Source organism: Rousettus aegyptiacus, unplaced genomic scaffold, assembly GCF_014176215.1.
Source record: "Rousettus aegyptiacus isolate mRouAeg1 unplaced genomic scaffold, mRouAeg1.p scaffold_m13_p_4, whole genome shotgun sequence".
NCBI classification, from domain to species: domain Eukaryota; kingdom Metazoa; phylum Chordata; class Mammalia; order Chiroptera; family Pteropodidae; genus Rousettus; species Rousettus aegyptiacus.
Genome location: NW_023416307.1, coordinates 148976007 through 148998387, shown reverse-complemented (window position 1 = coordinate 148998387; position 22381 = coordinate 148976007). Strand labels below are relative to the sequence as shown.

Here is a 22381-nt window from a genome sequence, read left to right as displayed (position 1 = left end):
TGTGGTATATCTGTACACAACGGAATGTTGTTCAGCCTTAAAAATGAATGAAATTCTGATATATGCTACAACATGGATGAATCTTTAAAACATTATACTAAGTAAAACAACCTAGACACACACGCACAAAAATTGTATGATTTCACATATACGAGATCCCTAGAATAGGCAAATTTATGGAGACAGAAAGTAGAATAGAGGTTGCCAGGGAGTAGGGAAGGGAAGAATGGGGAGTTATGCAGTTTCAGTTTGGGATGACGAAAAAGTTCCAGAGATGGATAGTGATGATCGTTGCACAATACTGTGAACATACTTAACGTCGCTGAACTGTATACTTAAAAATGGTTAAAATGGTAAATTTTGTATGTATTTTACTATATAACATAAAAAGATATGTTGAATGGGTACTGAAGAAGCTCCAGCAACATGGTCAGCAAGGAAAGGGATCACTATTCAAATGAAAGGCGTTGCTCCTAAATGCAGTGCGTGCCTCGTTCATGGAAAACAGTGGGGGTCTATAGCACGCCTCCGGACTCTGATGTGCTGCTGAGGGACCTCATGGAAACTGTGACTACGAACCGACTGTGGCCACTTAGCATGTGTCTCCTCAGCCTACAGGGTGGAAATGAAAAGTGAGTACAAGATGCTCTTCTCCCACACTGTTTTAAAAGAAGGAATGAAATCTTTTTAAATAACCATTTCTGTGAATACACATACTGTGTCTCAGTAAGACATTTAGGACTTTGAATAGTATGGATCTTTGACTTCAGGGCTTAAATAATAGAATTTTTTTTAAATGATCGGACATCAGGATTTCTTGAAACTGAACAGTGGTGCAAACAACTCAATGGCAAGGAGTTTGACTTTTTCCAATACCCAATGATTTTCTTCATCAAAAAAAAAAAAAAGAAAGAAAGAAATTTCTTTTGCATATTACAAATCACAACGAAATGCTGCAACTGAACCTGAAGAAATAGCTTATAAGCCGATTGCCACCAGAGAGAGAGAGAGAGAGAGAGGATGTGACTTCATCAGCTTCATGTTGAGAACTTTAACCTTCCAGCTTGCAGGGGCGCTAAGCTGGGGCACTCATCCTCCAGGGAAAGATGAAAAGCAGTGTTTAGAGAGAACTCTCTCCATAATTTCTGGATCTGCATTTGATCTGAAAAAGCCGAACGATCCATCAAATCTTCCCCACAACCTATAATTCTGGGTTAAGACTTTCTAATTTAGAAAACACAAAGAGTGAGGGGGAACCAGCAAGATATAGACGCTGACAGCTCAAGCAGCTGTCTAGCCAGATGAAGATTTCTCTGTGAATTAGTTCAAACACTATTTCTCCTCTCATGTATAGGAAAAGCCATTACCACTATTCGCTTTTTAACTTGATTTTTACTTTTATTTAAGACATACAGGTTCGTGGTTTAAAAGGTCAAATAGTTCTATAAGGAGTCGAGCAAAAATAGCAATTTTACGTTCCTCATCGCCTAATCCCATATTTCCTGAGGCAAACTTCTAGACTTCATTTTTTTACCTTTTTCTTCTGATACCTCCCTATCTTTAATAATATACTTGCACTGCCATTTTTTATTTTTCCATTTTAGATATTATCTATTGGCTTTCTGTTATGGGAAAAAAGGATTAGATACACACACACACACACGCACACACACACTCATTTCCTCTCATACTCACCTTCCCATAATTATCATAATTTTTGGTTAGATAATCAGACAATATGCACATTGTCTAACTGCATATATGACTATAGAATAGTCTATAGTAAATTCTGTTCACAGTTGTGGCATACAGCATACTTTGATTACATTTCATTTTGCACAATGTTTCTGCTTTCTCTAGACTTAATAAGGATCTCATGTCTTCGTTTGCTCAGTGTCCTATGTATTTACCACTAATTCATTCCCAAACTCTTCTTCAGAGTTTTAATTATTTCTTCAGTTTATTCAAACACATCAAGTTATCCACAGTTTCAAATTTTCTTGGGGATATCACTCTTGCAGTCCATCTCCTGTCTCAGTCTGGCTTAGATAATTCTCTAGGCCTGATGCACAGCTCTTTCCTAGAGATTTTTTTCTTTTCCATTTTCTCTTGGATTCCATTTGTCTCTCCCCTGTATCCCATACCTTCCTCTTTACTGGTTACTTCTTTGTTTTGGTGGAGTGCATCCTCAAGTAACCCTCTTAGAAAGGTAGATAAGAAGTAAAATTTCTGAAACTTTACATATCTGTAATTGTGTTTATTCTAGCCATATCTTAACAGTTTGGCTGGGGGAGAAATTCTACATTAGAAATGATTTTTCTCAAAGTTTTGAAGGCATGGTTTCATTGTCTTACAACCTCCATGGTTGCTTGAGAAATCTGATGATATTTGGTTCTCAGTCCTTTGTGTGTGACCTGTGATTTTCATGCCTTCAAAGAGTTAGGCTCTTCTCTTTGTGTACAATGCTCTGAATTTTGTGATGTTGTGCCTTGATATGAGCCTTTTTCATTCATTTTCTTGAATATTTGTGGGTGTTTATAACTGAATACTTAGATCCTTCAGTTTGTGGAAATTTTCTTAAATTATTTCTTAGATAATTTTTCTCTAATTTTCATACTTTTTATCACCTCTTACCCACTTATTTTTGTTCCACTCTCCGTGAGATTTACTCAACTTTATTTTCAACCCTCCTATTGTTTTAGTTTTGCTATCACATTTTTGTTTTCAAAAGTTCTGTTTGTTTTATAAATATTCTTTTTCCCTCTTCTTTATTGAAATATAATAGACAATTAGTTGCTTGTATTTACATTGTACAAGTCAATCAGGTTTTTTCAATTATAGTTGGCATACAATAATATACCAGTTTCAGTTGTATAGCATAGTGATCAGAGATCCACATAACTTGCAAAGTGACCACCCCACTAAATCTAGTACCCCCTTCCTCCTTACATATTTATTACATTATTAACCATCTTCCCATGCTACACTCTACATTTCCATGTCTATTCTGCAACTATCCATTTGTACCTCTTAATCCCTTTGCCTTTTTTATCTTCCCAACCTCCCTCCCATCTAGTATCCCTCTAAATATTCTCTAAATTTATGTTTATTTGCACTTTTGTTGTTGTTGTTGTTGTTGATTTTGTTCTTTAGATTCCACATGTACATGAAATTATACGATACTTGTCTTTCTCTATCCAACCCATTTCATTTAGCACAATACCCTCTAGATCCATCAATGCAATATCTTTTTCCATCCCCTTCCTTTTAGTCTGTGTGTGTCTTTTAATCTGAAGTGAGCCTCTTGTAGGCAGCATATGTAGGGGTCTCGTTTTCTTATCCATTCAGCCACTCTATATTTTGGTTGGAGCACTTAATTTTTTTCCATTTGAGGTACTTGTTGATAGCAATGTAGTTATTACCTTTCTTTATTCCTGTTTTTGATACATGTTTTTTCTTCTTAAAGAAGTCCCTCCAACATTTTCTGTAATACTGGCTTGGAGATGATAAATTCCTTTAGCTTATTTTTGTGTGGGAAGCTCTTTATCTGTCCTTCAACTCTAAATGATAATTTTGCTGGATAAAGTATTCTTGGTTGTAGATCCTGGGTTTTCATCACTTTGAATATTTTGTGCCAAATCCTTCTGTTCTGCATAGTTTCTTTTGAGAAGTCAGCTGCCAGACTTATGGCTGCTTTTCTCTTGCTGCTTTTAAGATTTTCTCATTGTATTTAAACTTTGGCATTTTAATTATCATGTGTCTTGGTGTGAGCCTCTTTGAGTTTCTGGTTTGGGGGATTCTCTGAGCTTCCTGAGGTTTTATGTCCATTTCCTTCACCAGGTTAGGGAAGTTTTCCATCATTATGTCTTCAAATAGCTCTTTGACATCTTGTTTTCCTTCTGGTATCCTTATGTCACAGATATTTTTACCTTTAATAGTGTCCTATAGGCTCCTTAAATTATAATTATAGTCTTGGCTTCTTTTTTCTTGCCATTCTGATTGAGTGTCCTTGGCTTTCCCTTCTTCTATATAGGTCATTTGATTCTCTTCTTTATTCACTTTGTTTATTCCATGTAATATACTTCTCATCTCAGATAATGTGTTCTTCATTTCATACTGATTCCCTTTTATAATTACCATTTCCATTTTTGTTTTTTTATCTCTTTGTTGATGTTCTCACTGAAATCATCTACACTTTCCGTAAGTTCATTGAGCATCTTTATAACCAGTGTTTTGAACCCTGCATCCGTTAGATTGCTTGACTCCATTATTTCTGGATTTCTCTTCTGTTCTCTAATATGATTTCTGTTTCTTTATCTTCCCATTTTGGCCGCTTTTCTGTATCTGTTTCTAAGCAATGTTCTTAAGTCTTCCATTTTTACATTTTTATTAACATAGCTTTGTGTGGTAGGTTTCCAGTGCCACAGTCCTGAGAGGGGTTCAGCTGCAGGCCAAGTTTAGCCCAAGCCTGTGCCCCTGTGGGTCCATCTGTTAAGATTCAGCAAGCAATCCACAGATGCCAAGCTTATAGTTGCCTCAAAAGGCCATACCAGAAACTGAGGCCAGCTGCCATAAGTGTGAGTCTAGGTGCTGCTCAGCAAGGGCACCTGACTAAGCAAGGACACACCTGGATGTGGCTTGGTTGGGGCTGTGAGTTGGGGGAAGCAGAGTTTCAGGGAATCCTCTAGGCAGAGCAGCTTCCCTTATGCAGTTTGATGACATCTCCACTATGGCAGTGCTGAGTCTACACAGTGAGATGGGGGAGGACTCAACAGAGGAACAATGTGTACCACCTGCACTTATCTACAGAGCGAGTCTTGCCTTGGCCCTTACTGCAACAACTGCATGTCCCCCTGTAAGTCCCTAATGCCCTCTGTGCAGCCAAACCAGAGCTGGCGCTCAGAGCGAGCAGGTCCGTCACCACAGAAGGCCACTCGCGGATGCGGTCCCTTTAAGTGGCGTCTGCCGCTGCCGCTGCCATGGCCTCTGGCGCGCACAGCCACACGGTCTGGCCAGCCCCGTGTCCTCGCCCCGTGCTACCTTCTGCCATTGCAGGGTGATTTCGTAGATCTCTCCATAGTCTATGGCTTGTTCGTCTAGATCCCAGGTGATTTTCCTTGCTCTTTGCCCCTTGTTTCCGTCACAACTTCGATTTGGTTACCAGAGGGACGAACAGAGCCCTTATCATCTACGCCATTTTCTTTCTTCCTCTCCGAATATTCTTATTTATAGCCTTCTGTTTTTGTTTTATGCACCCAATAACTTCTCATCTCTTAACTCGAAAACTATTAATGATGGGGTTTTCTTTTCCTAGCTCTTTTTCTGTGTTGTCTCATTTTTTTTTTTCTTTCTGTCTTTTTTCCTGTTTGGTTTCTTTATTCTCTGGTGTTAGCAACATCCTTCGAATTCCTGGTGCTTGTTGGCTGGCCGTCCATGTTAAGAGCGCAGCATCTTGGGCTATTAATCTGACTGCCAGACTTCTAGGAACTTACCGAGTGGAAGAAGCAAATGGATGGGAGGGTTGTCTGCTTTTGACTATGTAATTTTTTCCTCGGTGCTCCTGTTTTAGTGTGCATCTCTTTTTTAAAACTCTCTGTCTCTGTCTCTCTCTCTCTCTCTCTCTCTCTCTCTCTCTCTCTCACACACACATCTCCCCTTTCCCTCTCCCTCCCCCCCCCCCCCCGCCTTCTCTCATTCCTTCCCTCCCTCCTCTCTCCCTTCTCATTCATCTCTTGAGATAATGAACATCCAATCTATTTCCAGAGCAGAGGAAGCAGTTCCTCGCTGAACAGGTGGTGTGGAGTGGGGTCTAGGAAGCCCAGCTGCCTCTTGGAAAGACTTTAAACTGTTTCAGCCCTACCTTCTGCCCTCCCCCCAAACCCCACTTTCAGAGGCATTCAGCATCTTTAACTCTCAAGCAGGTCTTCAGCGTGGGTTTGCTTTTCTTCTGGGGACTCCCCATTTCCAGCTAAGTTTTCAGCTTTCTGGGGTCCGCTCTCATCCATCCTCACTCTCATTTCTAAAATGATGTTGCTTTCTCTGTTATCTTTGTCCTAGTGGGTTTATATTCTTTAAAAAAAATCCTTTTATTGTCATTTAAGAAGAACATCAGAAAAGATGGAGGTAAATACATGTGTTTCATCTGCCATGTTTAATCAAAAGTCGTCCCATTTTTAATACCAGTGTTTATAATTTTATAATTAAAATGTTTTAATGTAGCTAAAATTATGTTTCATTTATGTGCACATCTGGATCCCTTTAGCCAGTGTTTCTAAATGGTAGTTCCCCAGGCAAGCAGCATTAGCATCAGCTAGGAACTTGTTAATAGAAGAAATTCTTGGGCCCAACCCCAGCCTTACTGAGTCAGAAATGCTGTGGGTAGAGCCCAGAAATCTACGTTTGAACGAGCCCTCCAGGTGGTTCAAATGCTTGCTAGAGTTTGAGAACCACTGCTGTAGGTGACAAAGTGATTCTAAACATTTGAGAAACACTACGCTCCCCTCCACCTCGGCTCCAGGTCCATCTCTTCCAATTCAAACCCAGGAAATGCCCAGCAGAATAAAAGGGCTGTTTTAAGATAATGTCCTTTAACAAGATCCATCCTCCTGAGGAGATGCTTGTAGATTTAGACGCTTTTCTCCTCCATGACGCCTAGTTGTTTACTGCCTTACATGGCTGTTAGAGTGGGGTCTCTGAGGTCAGAAATGCCTGCAGACCAGGCTTGGTGAGAAGAAAAGACAGTGGAAGTAGAGAAGTGTGAGAGGAGCAGGGTAGCAGGACCTAGTCCCTCTTCCACATCTTCAGCCATCAACACGTTGGGAGAGGAGCCCCCAGCTTTCCTCAGAGCAGGGAGCCTCTGGGAACCTCACGGAGTGGGAGGGTCCTTGCTCTAAACTTCACCTACCATTGCCCTCTGCCTACCGTCAGAGCAGCAGATGCTGCCAATCGTCTCGGACACACACATCCCTCCCCATCCCACCCACCTGTGTGGCTCCTCTGAGTTCCTCAGTCTACCTCTCGTCTCCTCACCTCACCTCCCTCCCCTTCCCCACCCTCGCAATGATCTTCACACAGCAGCAATCCCTCTGAGCTCTCTCCATGGCACAGTTAATTCTCTTTCCACTTTCCCTCCCAGGTATGTCTTCACTGTCATTTATACCTTTGAGGCCTTGATAAAGATACTGGCAAGAGGGTTTTGTCTAAATGAGTTTACTTACCTCCGAGATCCTTGGAACTGGCTGGATTTTAGCGTCATTACCCTGGCGTGAGTATTTTTCCACACTGACTTATTTGTGTGTCTGTGTGGAGCTTATGGGTGGGCCCAGGCTCACACTCTGGGGTGTTTCCTTATCCATACAGCTTTCTCATTTGAAACCACATGGCCTTGGGTCTTGTTGTTGCCATAGACTGTCACTGTTGGGAGTCACTCTCCAGGGTTAGTCTCACACCCTCAGGGAGAAGTCAGAGACCTCAAATCTGAGCTGATGACTGGCCTGTCAAAGTGAATCAGACAAGGCTCAGCCTTGCACCTACCTGGCATGAAGCTCTTTTCCTGAGGAACCAGAGTCTGAGGAGACTGGTTGGCCAAGCTTGCATGCTTGAATATCCATCTTTACACATCACACATGGAGCCACCGAGACCACAATGCATCTTCTCAAAGAAGCCATTCTGAAAGATATTGCAACGATTAAATCAGTGTTAGTGTTGGTCTATTGGTGAAAGTGGTACTAGATTCTCCATGTATTCTGGGTCCTTCCTAGGCTCATGTTACCCCGGATTGTCTTTTCTTATGCTGCATGCATCACAAGATCCTCTCCTGGCAGAGATGCTGACTGACTTCTGGTCCCACAGATACATTGGTGAAGCGATTGATCTTCGAGGGGTCTCGGGCCTGCGGACATTCAGAGTTCTCAGAGCTTTGAAGACAGTTTCTGTGATCCCAGGTGAGCTGCTTTAGCCAGTGCGTTTATTCACGGAACATGTGTTGGTGTCCGTAACCTAACGCCTGCCTTTGATTTTCACAAGAGCCCTGCACAGTTCCAGAGCATGAACTGTTGTCCCCATTTAAAAGACAAAGAAACAGAGGCCCGGAGAGTAGAAAACACAGTCCCAAGTCCTCATTACTAGTAAGAGGCAAAGTGTGACCTGGAAACCTAACGTCTCTAGTCCTACACCACTGCTCTGTCCATAGTGTCTCATGGCCTTGCCCTGGATAAATGATAAGAAAGTCAGGTCCTCATTTTATATTCTTGTTGTGGGGGTCAGGCAAACCTCCAGGGAGATTCTCGTTTATGACTTAAACCAAAGGTGTAAACTTGGAAATCGGGAGGAAGGGAGAAGGCAGTCTGGTGAGTGTTTTCACCATTTCCATAAATCTGAAAGCTTGAGTTTCGGTCCTGTCTCTGGACACATGGAGGAGAAGAGCATTAAGCAATTCTTGATTACAGAGAGTTGGGAAACAAAAGTAGGCCACCAGCACTCATCTTACTGGCCCTTCTAAGCTCTCTGTTGTCCCCAGTAGCCCAGTGATACTCCTCATCCCCTACTGGCTTGGTGGAGGGGAAGGTGAGGCCAGAGACCAGGTAACCACACTGAGGCAGGACTCAACTCTTCCTCCTTGTGGCCTGATGGTTTATCTCCCCTTGAAGAGGAGAAGAGAGTGAGGTGATACTCCTGAGAATCCATTTCTTCATCTGGAAAATAAACACTCAAATTAGAGTGGAAGTCCCTCCACTGTGTCTGGCTGTTTAAGGAAGGATTGGAAAGCTTTGCCAGTTTCCACAGGACAAGCTTCTTCATGAAGACAGCCATGGCAATAAGTAGCCAGTTCTGACTCTTGGTATCTCTCTCACCTACTCTTAGCCAGGAAGACCCTGAGTCTTGTTTACAAGACCTGACCTGTCCAGACTCCCTCTCCTGCCTCATCTCTCTCCTCGACTCACCTCACATCATGTTCCAGAATGTACCTGTGGTTCCACAAACACTCCATGCCTTTGCTCCTCTCCCAGCCTTCAGCCTCACTGCTCTTTCTGTCAAGAGAGTCCTCTTCTCTTAACTCATCATCATTCCTCAGGGCTCTGTTGAGGTTTGACCTCTTCGAGGAGACTCCATGGTCTTTCCCAACTTCCCCACATTCCACTCCACCCCGTTCCTATCCCCAGGCTTTGGTTACAGGCTGCTTCTATGTGTAACAATGCTATGCTTGGTAATTCTATGGAGTTCCCTGTCGATGGTCAGACAACTCCACCACATGCCTCAACCATTGCTCAGCTCCCAGCCCAAGATGCCTCAGGTAGTGTTCATGGGTTATTTGTTGAGCAAGATGACAAGGCAAGGTTCAACCCCAGACTGCTTCTCTAGTCAGACCTCTTTCTGATACCCATGGATATGCCCTCCAAAGAAGGCAATTTTATTTGCCAGAGCAGCAAATTATCCCTCAGATAAGCAGGGGCCCCATTTTTGCTGCCAGCCCTGTGTGGCTCTGACATAGCTCCTTCTCAGATGCTCTCTGTGTCTGACTCAGTGATTCTCTCATGGTCTCACTCATGTCTCTCATGGTCTCACTCTATTGCTATGTTCATCTCTCTGTGTCTTTGCGTCTCTGTTTCTTTTTTTCTGTCTCATTTTATCTCCTTTGTATCTCTCAGTCTCTCTCTCTCTCTCTCTCTCTCTCTCTCTCTCTCTCTCTCACACACACACACACACACACACACACACACATACACACACACACACCGAGGTTCATGGATTCATGTGTTTCCGGCCTCAAGCTGCCTCCCAGAAGTGAGATGAATGCAGAAAGACAGATGCCAAATGACTGGAATAAAGTTAGTAGCCTCATGATTAGCACAGTGCCTGGAACTAGCAGGTACTCAACAATTATTTTTTTTAAATCAAATTGCTATTATCAGAAATATATTAGGCTTACTATGATAAGAAATGCATTTCCTGGGTCTCAGTTGCCTTGTCTTTACAATGGGTACCTTCCAGCCTGCCTTTCAGGATTGTTACTAGGTTTATATAAGGAACTGGGCTTGGAATTGCCCTAAAGTTTTTAAAACGCCTCACACCTGCATGTAATGAGGAGGCAAGATGGCCAAGATGAAAGCATGCCAGGCACACACGTGTGCTGTGTGCGGTAACTGACCCATGTGGGGGTATCACTGTCATCTTCTCATAGGGCTGAAGGTCATCGTGGGGGCCCTGATCCACTCATTGAGGAAGCTGGCTGATGTGACCATCCTCACCGTCTTCTGCTTGAGCGTCTTTGCCCTTGTGGGCCTGCAGCTCTTCAAGGGCAACCTCAAGAACAAATGTGTCAAGAATTGCACAGCTTTCAACGAGACGGCCAGTAACTTTTCTTACGAAAAACGCGAGTGGAATTCCTGCCATGGCGACGAAGGTCTGGCTGGCAAGGGACGTGACTCCCCTGCATCCCCATATAGACACGTATTTTGATTCCTTTTCCCTGCTCAAATGCTTCTCCTGAGTTGCATTTTACCTTTGGGTCCCCCATATTCTGTTGCCCAATGTCTCTTTTACAAGGAAATGAGCCATACATCCAAGGACAGGCCATTATGCCTCTTCTGGGAGAGTCGTGGAGCTGAAGTCACTGCTCAGCTTTTCTCTTCCCAGATGGGACTTTTCCCCCTTCCAAGTATCCCAGCATGCCCACCGAGTGTATATAGCCAAGGGAACTGACTTCACTCTTACAGTGTGCTGCCTTCACCACCCGAGGCTTGACGGTAGGGTTCAGAACCATATGCAAAGCTTTCGTTTTTCCCTTTCTTTTGCAGACTTCTACATCAATAAGCCAGGCACTTCCGATCGCTTACTCTGTGGCAATGGATCTGATGCAGGGTGAGTGTTCAACCCATGACCCAGCACCATGGCTCAGCGTCCTTTTTCCTTCTTGTCATCGGCATTTCCTGGGCAGAGGAAGATGTAAAAATGAATAAGTCATGGCCTCTGCCATGCCATGTCTGTGGGGAGGAAATGTGTGAGTTAGCTTTTGCTGTGTAACAAATAACCCCAAAATTTTGTTGCTTAGAACACCAGCCATTTATTTAGCTCAGGATTCTGCACATCAGCATGTCAGGCATTTTATAGACAGTGGATAGATTACCCAGGGGCCAGCTGACCTAGGATGGCCTCAATTGGGGTGGCTTATCTCTGCTCTATATTGTCTCTCATCCCCCAACAGGCTAGCCTGTACTTGTTCTCATGGCAAAAGCAGAGTTCCAAGAGAAAGAGTGGAAATGTGCAAGGTCTCTTGAGGCCTAGGCTTAGAACTGGCACAATGTTACTCCAACTACATTCTATTGACCAAAGGAAGTCACGGATCAATCCAGATCTGAGGGGTGGAGAAGTGGACTCCACTTCTTGATGGGAGAAGCCACAACATCATATTGCAAAGGAATGTAGATGCAGGGAGGGAAATAAGTGTGGCCGTTTTTGCAATCTACCCCAGGAAGGAGCTAATATTTAATTTTTTTTTTTTTTGTATCAAATACCCACATTTAATCATCACAACTCCATCACATGGGTTTCAACACATTACAGAGGAAAAAGAACATACGTTAGTTTTTGCAATTTAAAATTCTTAGAGTCCAGACACATAACAACAAACGAGAGGAGTGGGCTGGGTGGGAACCATGGCGATGAGAGTTTATGCCTCATCTAAAGGGGGCAGCCAGTGCTGAGTTCAGCTCTTGGTTGCCATGTGAAAATGCGATTCCATTGCTTCCAGCTCTTCCAACTTTTAAAAGAGAGACAGGAAATTTAGATTTGTATGCGAAATCTCCCAGCTAAAACATCGGCTACTAATTCCAAAAAAAAATTCTATATATTGTGGGCCAAACAAAATATTTCTGCAAGCCAAATTCAGGCTGTAAGCTGCCAGTTTGTGAGCTCTGATGCCTATACGTATGAAGATGCTACATTGTGGAGAACCAGTGCTGTGCTAGAGGTTCCAGGGGCTGGGGAAACACCAGGAGGTGGTGGTGTGAGGCAGGGCAGGGCAGGGAAATTTTCCTGGAAGGGTGGTCGAGATGGTAGGGCGTCTCCACGCTGGGTGGACAAGAGGTGGTTTGGATGGAGGCCATTCCGGGTGGCAGAACAGAATGCAAGACAGCAAGTGGTAGGGGAGCCCTCGGGTCTGCCTGCTGCTTTGAGCACTAGAACAGATGTGAACAGAAAGAATTCAGGCAATTGATGAGAAAAGTCTGCTTCTCCCACCTCCATGGCTGGGGGCCTGGAAGATCAGAGCCCACACGACCCCACTCCCTAAGTAGCTGACAGCTCCTATATTGCCCAAGTGGAGAAGGGTGGGACCTGTATGGAGCTCTGCCTTCATCAGCTCACTAGGAAAACATTCTCAGATGTTGCTGAAGGATGAGGACAAACAGAAGAACTTGAGCAACATAGGCTCCTTGGCCTCTTTCTTCACAATTGCGCTTGGCATTTGGTTCTTTGGCTCAGGGACAGTATTGTTTTGATGTCGGCTTTTATTTGCCTTTGACTTAAATTTAAACTGAGAGCCCATCAATGTCCTTTTCTCATTTAGATAATGGCATTTCATTTCTCATGGTGATAGCTCCAGAGTAGGCCAAGCACTGTCTGTGGTAAAGTTGTGAGGTCCATCCATGGGCACCCCCACAAGCTCCAAGAGAGGCCAGACCTGCTGAACAGGTCCTGGCCGGATTGTAAAGGAGTGGATAAGGCTGAGATGGCAAATAGAGGCCAGTTCTGGACAACAGAGTGAGACAGAGTGAGCCCTGGAGGCCATGCTGTGAACACCAGACCTGAGTCCTGTGCTGGGCCACAGAGAAGCGAAGCCCTGGGCTAAGGTCCACACTGCCCAGTGGCACTGTGGGAGGAAAGCCTGGGGTCTCAAGGACTAGGAAATACTTGGCGATTTTCAGCATTCCTTTACATGTAGTATTCCAGTCCATTCTTTTGGTAGCTTCAGGTTAAAAACAGCAGGAATTTCCATTTGCATTTCACATATCATATTTAGTATGCTGAAGGTACCATGCAAGAGGCTTTGCACCATGGTCTCATGTAATTCTCAGAGTAGCTGGCTGTTGATGTGTAGAAGCTGCACTGGAGTTCTATGGAAGATGCACAAATAAGGCTGTCCTCAGGGTTCACTAGCCAACCTGTGGGTGATGGGTTGACTAGTTCCTTGGGAGAGCGAACCAAGAGGCTGTCTTAAATGTGGGTCTACAGAGTCTAGGAACCAAGGTTGGACATAAAATTAGGATTGATTACAATCAAGTTGCCGAGATCCTAAGCAATTGTACGGGTACTGGGATTGTGTGTTCACGCGGACATCGGGAATAAGGAGAGCCCGAGAGGCTGGTGTTAGCGGAGAAACCCTGGAGTAGTAGAACCCCAAATCCAAACATGACATTACTGTTTCCTTGACCAAGCCATCCCCCTGGGGTGGATGAGAGCACCTCACATGTCCTGAGCTTAGAGATATTTCTTGACATCAACTTGGCCTCTTATTATGAGAGAGAGAGGAGTCCAACACTCCCACTGCAATGCGCACCAAGCAATCATCTTCAATTTGGTTTTCTTTCATAGGTCACTCTTCACAGGCGACTTGACAGTTATATTTCTCCTTTTAAGTAAATATATTGACATCTGTGTGGTTTTAACTGACTTCTCTCTGAACACCAGCTTCCACACCTGTAAAACAGGATTGTGGAGACAATTAAATTATAGTGTTTGTAAAGCACGTAGGAGAAAGAGAGGCACACAGTAAGTAATCAGTAAGTGGAAAATGTTGTTATCATTGTTATATATAATTGGTCAATGAACTTGGCTAATGTGAGTCCTCTTTTGATAGACAACTCTGCAGGCGATGACAACCAGCTCAGGTTTTAAGTCTGTTACCGACACTGACTCTCTCTCCTCTGGTGTGAACTTTGAAAGAGCTTAGCACCTTATGGGGTCATGTCTGGGCAGTCAGCTGGCCTTCCCCAGGTCACTCCCTTCTGCATGAAACTCTGAAGTGACAGTATTATCATCCCCATTTAATAGGCAAGGTAAACTGAGACCTAAAAAGACTAAATGTCCAAGGTCATCCAGCTCATAAGAGGAATACCAGGCCTTCAACTCCCATCTTCCTGCAGCCCTGGGCTACCTGGCTTTCAGTAAGCAAGAAGCTATACAATTTACGATGAACTTCTTTGTTCTTGCTGCAGCCACTGCCCTAAAGGTTATTTCTGCCTGAAAACATCTGACAACCCAGATTTTAACTACACCAGCTTCGATTCCTTTGCTTGGGCTTTCCTCTCACTGTTCCGCCTCATGACACAGGATTCCTGGGAACGCCTCTACCAACAGGTATTAACTGGCATGTCCCCGAACAGACTTGGTTGGAGGCTGAGGGGTCGGGTCCAACGTGGCTATGTTTTTCCTGGTGGAACCTGACAATGTCCAGGGTCCATGTACTCTGGGTACATATCTCTTCTTTGTCTTGAATCTGCAGACCCTGAGGGCTTCTGGGAAAATCTACATGGTCTTTTTCGTGCTTGTCATCTTCCTGGGATCTTTCTACCTAGTCAACCTGATCTTGGCTGTGGTCACCATGGCATATGAAGAGCAAAACCAGGCAACCATTAATGAAATTGAAGCCAAGGAAAAGAAGTTCCAGGAGGCTCTTGAGATGCTCCGGAAAGAGGAGGAGGTCTGTGAGGGGTGAAGCTTTGGAAAGTCTGTTGCAGGCTGTATGTTATTAAGGGAGAGGTCTGGACCAGCCACTTAGATTAAGGTTGTTATTCTTAGGAACTTTAGGAAGATTTATCTCACTTTAGGAATAATCTTATGTCAGTTTTTCTCAAAAAAAAAAAAAAAAGAACCTGAGTGAAGATGTTATGCAAGTGATGTATTAAAGGATGCTCTCAGAAGGAGAGTCAAGGAAACAGAATGGAAAAAGAGAAGAGTTAAATAAGAAAGTGGCTTCAGCTAGCGACTACCTTCAGCCTGATCCCATGTGAGCTCTGGAGCATGACTTGTACCACGGAGTAAGCCTTACACTGAGGGAAGAGGGCTTGCCTTTGGTATCCCCATACCTGCCCCAGCCAAATGTATAGTGAAAAGAATTTTTTTTTTTTTTGCAGAATGCTGTAGCCGTAAGCCATTAGCAGCTAACACTCAAGTAGCTGGAGATGCATGTGCTGGTAAAAGAGATCTGGGCAGGGCTTCAACAGGGTCTACTACAGGGTATGAATGAGAGAGGTGACCCAGAGGAGGCTCTTCCTACCATGTCTCAATCCCAAAACCACCCAGGTTTTTATCCTGACCTCCTCTGTTTCAGATGCCCTCACCCCTGGGAAACCCCATGTCTGGGGGACACATTTATGCTAAGCCCAACCAGATGCTGTTGGCTGCAGCTACTGTCCTCTTTCTTCAGGTGCTGGTAGCACTGGGGATTGACACAGCCTCTCTCCACTCCCACAATGGATCACCTTTAGCCTCCAAAAACGCCAGCGAGAGAAGGCACAGGATGAAGCCGAGAGTGTCCGACGGCTCTGCAGATGACAACAAATCACCCCAATCAGAGACTTATAACCAGCGCAGGATGGTAAGAGGCTCAGGTTTGTGCTCTAAAGATTACCCACCTTTGCAGCTGTCGTGGACAGTAGGTTGAAGTGGGAAGAGGTTTGTAACAAAGAGATAGATGAAGCGTAGGGATAAGGAGGATGTTTTAGTAATCCCAACCCACCCACCAATGGACGTCTAGACTTGGACAGGGTCATCACGGATGGGGAAAAGGGGTGTATTGAAAAGACTTTTATGGGTAGGAGCGGAATCAACAATGCTGGGACTATGGAACGTGGAAAACAGGAGAGGAGTCCAAAACGACTCCCAGATTTCAAGATTGGGCAATTAGATGGATGGCGATTCTAAAACAGGAGCACCAGAGAAAGAAGCCAGGTTTGTAGGGAAGGTGGCGGACCCCCATTGGGAGTGATAACTATGAGGTGTCTGTAGACCTGTGAACATCAAGTTTCCTCCTTACACATTGATCTGCAGTGCTAGAGCAGGGAAGGAAGGTTCTTGTCCATAGTGCTGAAATAATTTACAAGCTTATTTCTGACCTCATGTCTCAACCCCTGCAGCTCAAATTCCCACCTATCGTTGCCACAGAAGATCCCAGCACACAGCTCTGTGATACAATCTGGCCCAGGAATAACTTCAGTACCTCACTTCAGGTTCTGAAGCAATTCTGTCCCCCCTCCCCCATCATAACCTCTACCTCCCATGCCAAGATTCCCTATACTTACCAAACTTCCCACCACCCTCCTTTCCCTTGAAAGTCCTCTGTACCCCAATATGTCCCCTTTCCACAGGCCTGAGAGATAATAACCCCTTTGTGTGAGAATAATTTCCACACTAATAGTATGAGAAAAGGGATAAACCTGACTATTGCTCAGGCCTTCTGACCCTCAGTTTCTTCTCAGTCTCTTTTCCTGTGCTCATCTGAAGGATGCTCTACTTTTTTGGAGTATCATCTCTACAACACTCAAAGTTACGTGTGCATATCAGACACGCTCACACGCATACCGGCCACAGTGACACTCATGTCAGCATTTGTAAGAGTTTGTGCCCTTCTCTTCTTTGCTCTGCCTCTTTTGAGCAGCACCTGGCATGCACAGGGCACAGTTCAGAAGACATTTCAAAAGGGCTTTGGCAATCATAGAACAGGATGAATCACAGCTTTCATGGAAATGTCAACGACACTCTGAATTGGGCTTTAATTTCCCCCATTCGGTTAGCCCCATATAGAGTAGCACCTGGACGTCCGATAATTGTTTGGTATGTGTGCTCGTCTCTCCAGCTAGGCACATCTTCAAAGAGAAAAAAGAGGAACTTTGTCTTGTTAATTTAACAATACTAGATGTTTAGTATAAAGAGATGACTAAACCATGGTTCCTTTCCTAAGGACTTCCATTCAGATGGAGGAGGCAGATATAAAAACAGCTATGTGTTAAGTACTGTGTTAGGGACAGGCACACGGTGTCTGGAGAAAAAAAGAGAAAACAAGACTCTTATGGGGTTGGAGGTGTGTCAGGAAAGGCTTCACAGAGAAGGATTGAAGTGAAAAGTAACTAATGAGTAGGAGTTCTTCCAGTAATTGAGGCCTGAAAGGGTTTGGGGAGAAGTATTTTCCAGGCAGAAAGAAGAACATGTATGTACAAAGACAGGAAGGGGCAATTGGGTAGTTCTTTGATGCTAACTGGTTGACTGGAGTCCATACAAGGAGGCATCCCCTTCCTCTTTTCCTAGGTGTATTCATGCGGTAAATAGACCATAGGCAGTTTTTATATGAAGCTGTTTTCTGACCAACAGAAATGAGAGAATTGTTGCGGGTAGCACCTAGGAGAAACAGCAGGTGTTTGGGGTAACGCACGGGAAAACAGTTGGCCTACTTGGATGACGCATTTTAAGGCAAGCCTAACACTTAGATTCAGAAGTCATTGTCCACCATAGGTTAATTCTGAAATGTTAATTGGTGGCCAAGGAGGCACTGCCTGTCAAATATGGGACCTAAATTTTCTTCCTAGATTTTCATTGGTTTGCTTAGCGTCTAAGTGCAAATATAACTCAGTCATCCCATCTTTAGTAAGGATTTGCTTACTTTGCTCTTTTGCTTCACAAGTGGAAAGAATTTATGAATTTTTATGAGTTCCATAGTCCTTGGACATAAATTCTAGGCAGAGTGCTCTGTTCACAATACCAGAGCAGCAATGGTGGTTGCTGAACAGGGCTGGGCTCCAAATTATTAAAAAAGTAAAACTTTAGTTCTGTGGGGTCAGGGGATAAGTAAGGAGGACTCTAACTGACAAGATGTCCCAACTTTAGTAGTTTAGTAAATAAAAGGAATTGAGGAAGAGGAAAATTTTTAGTATCATGATCAGAATTTGGTAAGAAGTCAGCATACTGACTCTCCAGGGGCTCTGGGCCTGTGAATTAGCTCCTTTCCTCTGACAATTGTGCACCACACAGTTACCTCCAAGGAAGATTTTGATGAGAAATGTTTATCGATTTGGAGGAATGGCATTATTCTTCCAGGAAAGTAGGCTGTAACTCTCCTTTCAATCTCCCTATTGTTGACTGTTCAAAGTTTGCCTCAAGGGATCCTGAAAGCTTATTACATTACAAAGCCCTCATCTCTTCCTTTGCACACAAATACTACCACCCATGTAGGCTGAATCTAATGAATTGTGGAACTTAATTTTCAGACAATAAAGGACAGTAGTTCATTCAACAACCATTTACCAAGCATGTTCCAGAACTGGTGTGTATAACAGTTAGTCTTCTTAGATCACAGCTTTGCACTTGGAGCAGCCCAGTGACCAAAGGCTGACAAACAGCTAACCCAACCCAGCAAGCCACAAGGTTGTCGTCCGACATGCCTTTGATCATGAATGACTTATTTGCTGATCTTAAGCACCCTGTAAATTCTCATCTCTCCTGGCTTTTTCCCAGGCTGTGTTAAGAATATTCTTTTTCTCCATTCTTTCCTCCTGTTTACCTAGAATACCCCTTAGATCTGCATCTTTAATTTGCTGCTGGAAGGTTATGAAAATCAGGGCAGGGAAATGGGAGTGAGTAGAGGGAAGTGCCGAGCTCCAGATTCACTCGCAGGATGAACTTCCAGCCTTATTCTTTCCTGCTCCTCTGGGGCAATGCCCAGTCTTTCCTAGGCCTCAACTCTGGGCGACGGCGTGCCAGCCATGGCAGTGTGTTCCATTTCCGGTCCCCTGCCCGAGAAGGTTCATTCCCTGATGGAGCTGCAGATGATGGAGTCTTTCTTGGAGACCATGACAGCCATCGGGGCTCCCTGCTTCTGGGTGGGGGTGCTGGCCAGCAAGGCACCCAACCTAAGAGCCCTCTGCCTCAGCCCACCAACCGTGGGTCAGGGCATGGAGAAGATGGACACCCCACATTGCCCACTGGTGAGCTTGGCCCTGGAGTCACAGACCCCTCGGTGAGTTTGTAAATAATGTTCTAGACTATTTGGGGCTGTATTCTAGCTAGAGGCCTTGAGCCAAGGAGCCCTAAGTGTCACCCATTGAATGGTCCTTTAGGTATCATTCTGCCCAACTCCTTTCCACCTGCCCCCACTTTAAAGACAGGGCAGATGCGACCCAGAGAAAGAGATTGGGTTTACTTGAGGTCAAACAGGTTTTCTGGTTTACTCTGCGGTACAGTGATACAGATTATTTTTCAGTCGATCCCATATTTCTTCAGTGTTTCTCTGTCTCCACTCACTACCACTGTTTTAGAGAGAGGCCTGCTTGCTCCTGGATGAGCATGAGAAAAATTGAAGGTTCTTATCTTCCTACCTGTGGCTCTTTGCAAGCTATCCTGGCTTGGCAAGTGAACCCAGAGAAATCCTAGGAGGCACCCTAGACAGATCTTAGCAGAAGCAGAATATCCCTTGATTTACTCAGAAAAGCAATAACTTGCCAAAAGGCACAACTTAGGCAATAGTGACTAATTGGCCAGCACTCTTCTTAGAATATTTGCAGAGCGTAATGACAATCCAGGGACACTTCGTTGAGTTGGGAGCCATGACTTGATGTGAGTTCTCCCTCCAAGTGTAGTAATGACACTGCTAGTGTTTTTCATTTGCCCTCTCTGGCTAGCAATTTGCAAACAGACTTGCGAACAGGCCATTATATGGCTCTACTGGCTTGATGCCAGCAAGAAACAGAAGAACCACTGGGCAAGTGGGGAGGATTTAGTGGTGTATTTACAGAGGGTTGGACAGGGCTCTGGGAACCAAAGAGGTACAGCGAGGCTCCTAGAGACTAGCGTAGTGGGAAGCTGGATGTGCTGGGGTGGAGGGTGAGGGAAAGGATGAGAACCGGGACCCAGCAAGAGCTGCCACTGCGTGTGAGAGGTGGCCTGGCAGAACTCGTGATCTCAGGTGGAGGACTGCAATCATGACGCAGCCACAGCCCAGTGGGGAAGGTGGTAGATACCGACTCGCCTCTCCTTCCAGCCTCTGATCTCCTATCTGCACCATTGTTCAAACCTGACCAGAACCAGAGGGTGACAGTGACACAGTTTGTACAGGTCACCCTCCCCAGGTACAGAGCTAGCTGGGCAGAGAAGGGCGAATAGGTCTCCAAGGACCAACAGAGAATCACCAACGAGTCGGAAAGACCAAGCCAGTCTGCAGGGCTCCTTAGAGGTGTTTTAACATCCTAGAAAAGGCCTCATTTAGAAAACCTTGTTATTGTTCCCTAAATTGCCACTTTCCTAGATACTGTAACCCTGATGTATTTTAGTTAAATTATTTGGCTTGATGCAAGATTAACTCTTTAAGCCCTTCTGTGTCATGTAGACCTGGGTTTCAATCATAGCCGTGCGATTTACCAGCTGTCACCATTAGCAAGTCCCTTGAATTCTTCAAGCCTCCATGTCTCCTCTTGCTAAAAGGTTTCTAAACAGCCAAAGAGTTAAACGGAATAATAAAGTACCTACATCTATATACATGTGTCTGACAAATAATAGTATCAGCTAGTATCTTTTGTTGAGTCCTCATGGTTGGAAACTTTCTAAACTTTATATTTCTTAAGCACTTACTATATATCTATGAGCTTCACCAATGGTAGATGCTCAGTAAATGATTGTTAAATTTGGATTCTGAATAGTTTGTGCTGTGCCGAATCAGCAGCTCTGGGCCTCGAACTTCCCACGTCCCAGGTGTGTGACTAGAGTTAGGGACCTGGCACGGAACCTCCAGGGAAGGCCTAAAGAGAAGCATCAAAAGGATTATGTCAGAAAACTAACAACTGGACAATCAAGGCACACAAATGTTCCCCCAGAAGGAAAGAGATTGTGTGGAATCAGAACTGGGTTACGTGTTGAGGAGGGAAATGGGCCTGTTGGAAGTGAGGTTGAGAGCAGAAATTCTGTGTAAAAGTCAGATGCACAGCTCAGAAGCCGTAGAAGCCGTCTCATGACGGCCTGGCCCACTGCTCCTCCCTTTGGCAGAAACCTCAGAGACCCTTGAGGTAGTCCTGTCCTCACCCTGCTGCGTAGGTCCCTGTCCTAGGGCAAGTGTTTGCAGAGCCTCAAGTGAGCCCTGGTCACTCCATTGGCTGCAAACCTGGGCTCTGTTTCACCCTAGCTCTGTGTCCTGGTTGTCATGACTGAGCTTTTACCCCATGTTCAAACAGCAGCCTAGTTTCTCCAAGCATGACTGCTGAGCCTCATAGCTTCACTGGACAGCTCATAACCATGAGACTAGCCAATGAAAGACTGAGTGACCTGTCTTTGCCACTGAAGACTCCTGGTTGGGGGAGTGTCCTGACTCTGTTTGTGTCCTGGCAGGCATGTGATGCAGGACATAAGAAGACTTTATTATCAGCAGAATACCTGAATGAACCTTTCCGAGCCCAAAGGGCAATGAGTGTTGTCAGTATCATGACCTCTGTCCTCGAAGGTAAGCGTTGCCCATCAGAATGTCAGTCCACTGTGCTGTGATGAGTCCCCATGTGAGTGGCAGTGGGGCCCAAACCTGTGTCAAAGAGCACCTGTCTCTGCATCCTGGGATCCTAAATACTCTTCATTTTATGTACCTTCACCCTTACTCAATGTGGTTTTTTTTTTTTTTAATGTGGATAATTTTCAAAAACAATAGAATCAATGGATAAAATGTCCGAGTCCATCTCTTGTTCAAATTAACATCTGCTTCATACGTATTCACAAAACTAGATTTAAAAAAATCTTCTGGCAGAGAATGTCAAGCTACCTTTCAGATACGCAAGAAATTTAATGATCTTTAACTCCCAAACATGGCAAAATCCTGGGGTTTTCCTGGCTGTAACTTTATGCTTATAATTTGACTTCTGTCTCAACCCTCATTATGCAGAGCATTGGAAGACAATTAAAATAAATTAATCAGACAGTTTAACTAAATTCTCATTAATTCAGGGGTTCATTAATTCAGTGGGAATCCACTTAGTTTCCCTAGGGATGCATCTAAGTTCCAGTTGCTTACACCAAGCCAAGGGTGTGGCACTAGGTCATGGCTGCCTAACACTCAAGTTCCCTTGGCTGCCTCCTCCTCACCCTGAGTACAAGGCCTGCCTTCTTATCCAGCCTTTATTCTACCTCAGGATATGGAAAACATGGCCTTAGTCCTATCTGGTATTTATCTCCCCTAGAAATACTTTAAATGTCCTAGCTAGTAGAGGGAGAAGGGTGCTCCTGAGGAGGGGCCCGATGTGCTATCCTCCCAGCTTTGGGGCAAATTCTAACTGTGGGGGAGCACATTTTGGACAGTAGAAAAAAAAAAGAGAGAGAGAGAGAGGAACTTAAAAACAGAGCTAATCTGTGCATTACTTT

The 22381-nt window shown here is 44.4% G+C and overlaps 1 protein-coding gene across 1 annotated transcript in view; it reads left to right on the top strand.

Annotated features, from left to right (window-relative positions):
* Window positions 1-22381, top strand: part of SCN10A (sodium voltage-gated channel alpha subunit 10) — an 81954-nt gene that overhangs the window by 14368 nt on the left and 45205 nt on the right. The window contains exons 4-12 of the mRNA XM_016123915.2: window positions 7136-7264; window positions 7853-7944; window positions 10182-10403; window positions 10798-10861; window positions 14215-14356; window positions 14502-14699; window positions 15426-15596; window positions 18714-19007; window positions 21365-21476. Of these exons, the coding sequence (XP_015979401.2) occupies window positions 7136-7264; window positions 7853-7944; window positions 10182-10403; window positions 10798-10861; window positions 14215-14356; window positions 14502-14699; window positions 15426-15596; window positions 18714-19007; window positions 21365-21476 (1424 nt within the window). The remainder of the gene's footprint in view (window positions 1-7135; window positions 7265-7852; window positions 7945-10181; window positions 10404-10797; window positions 10862-14214; window positions 14357-14501; window positions 14700-15425; window positions 15597-18713; window positions 19008-21364; window positions 21477-22381) is intronic.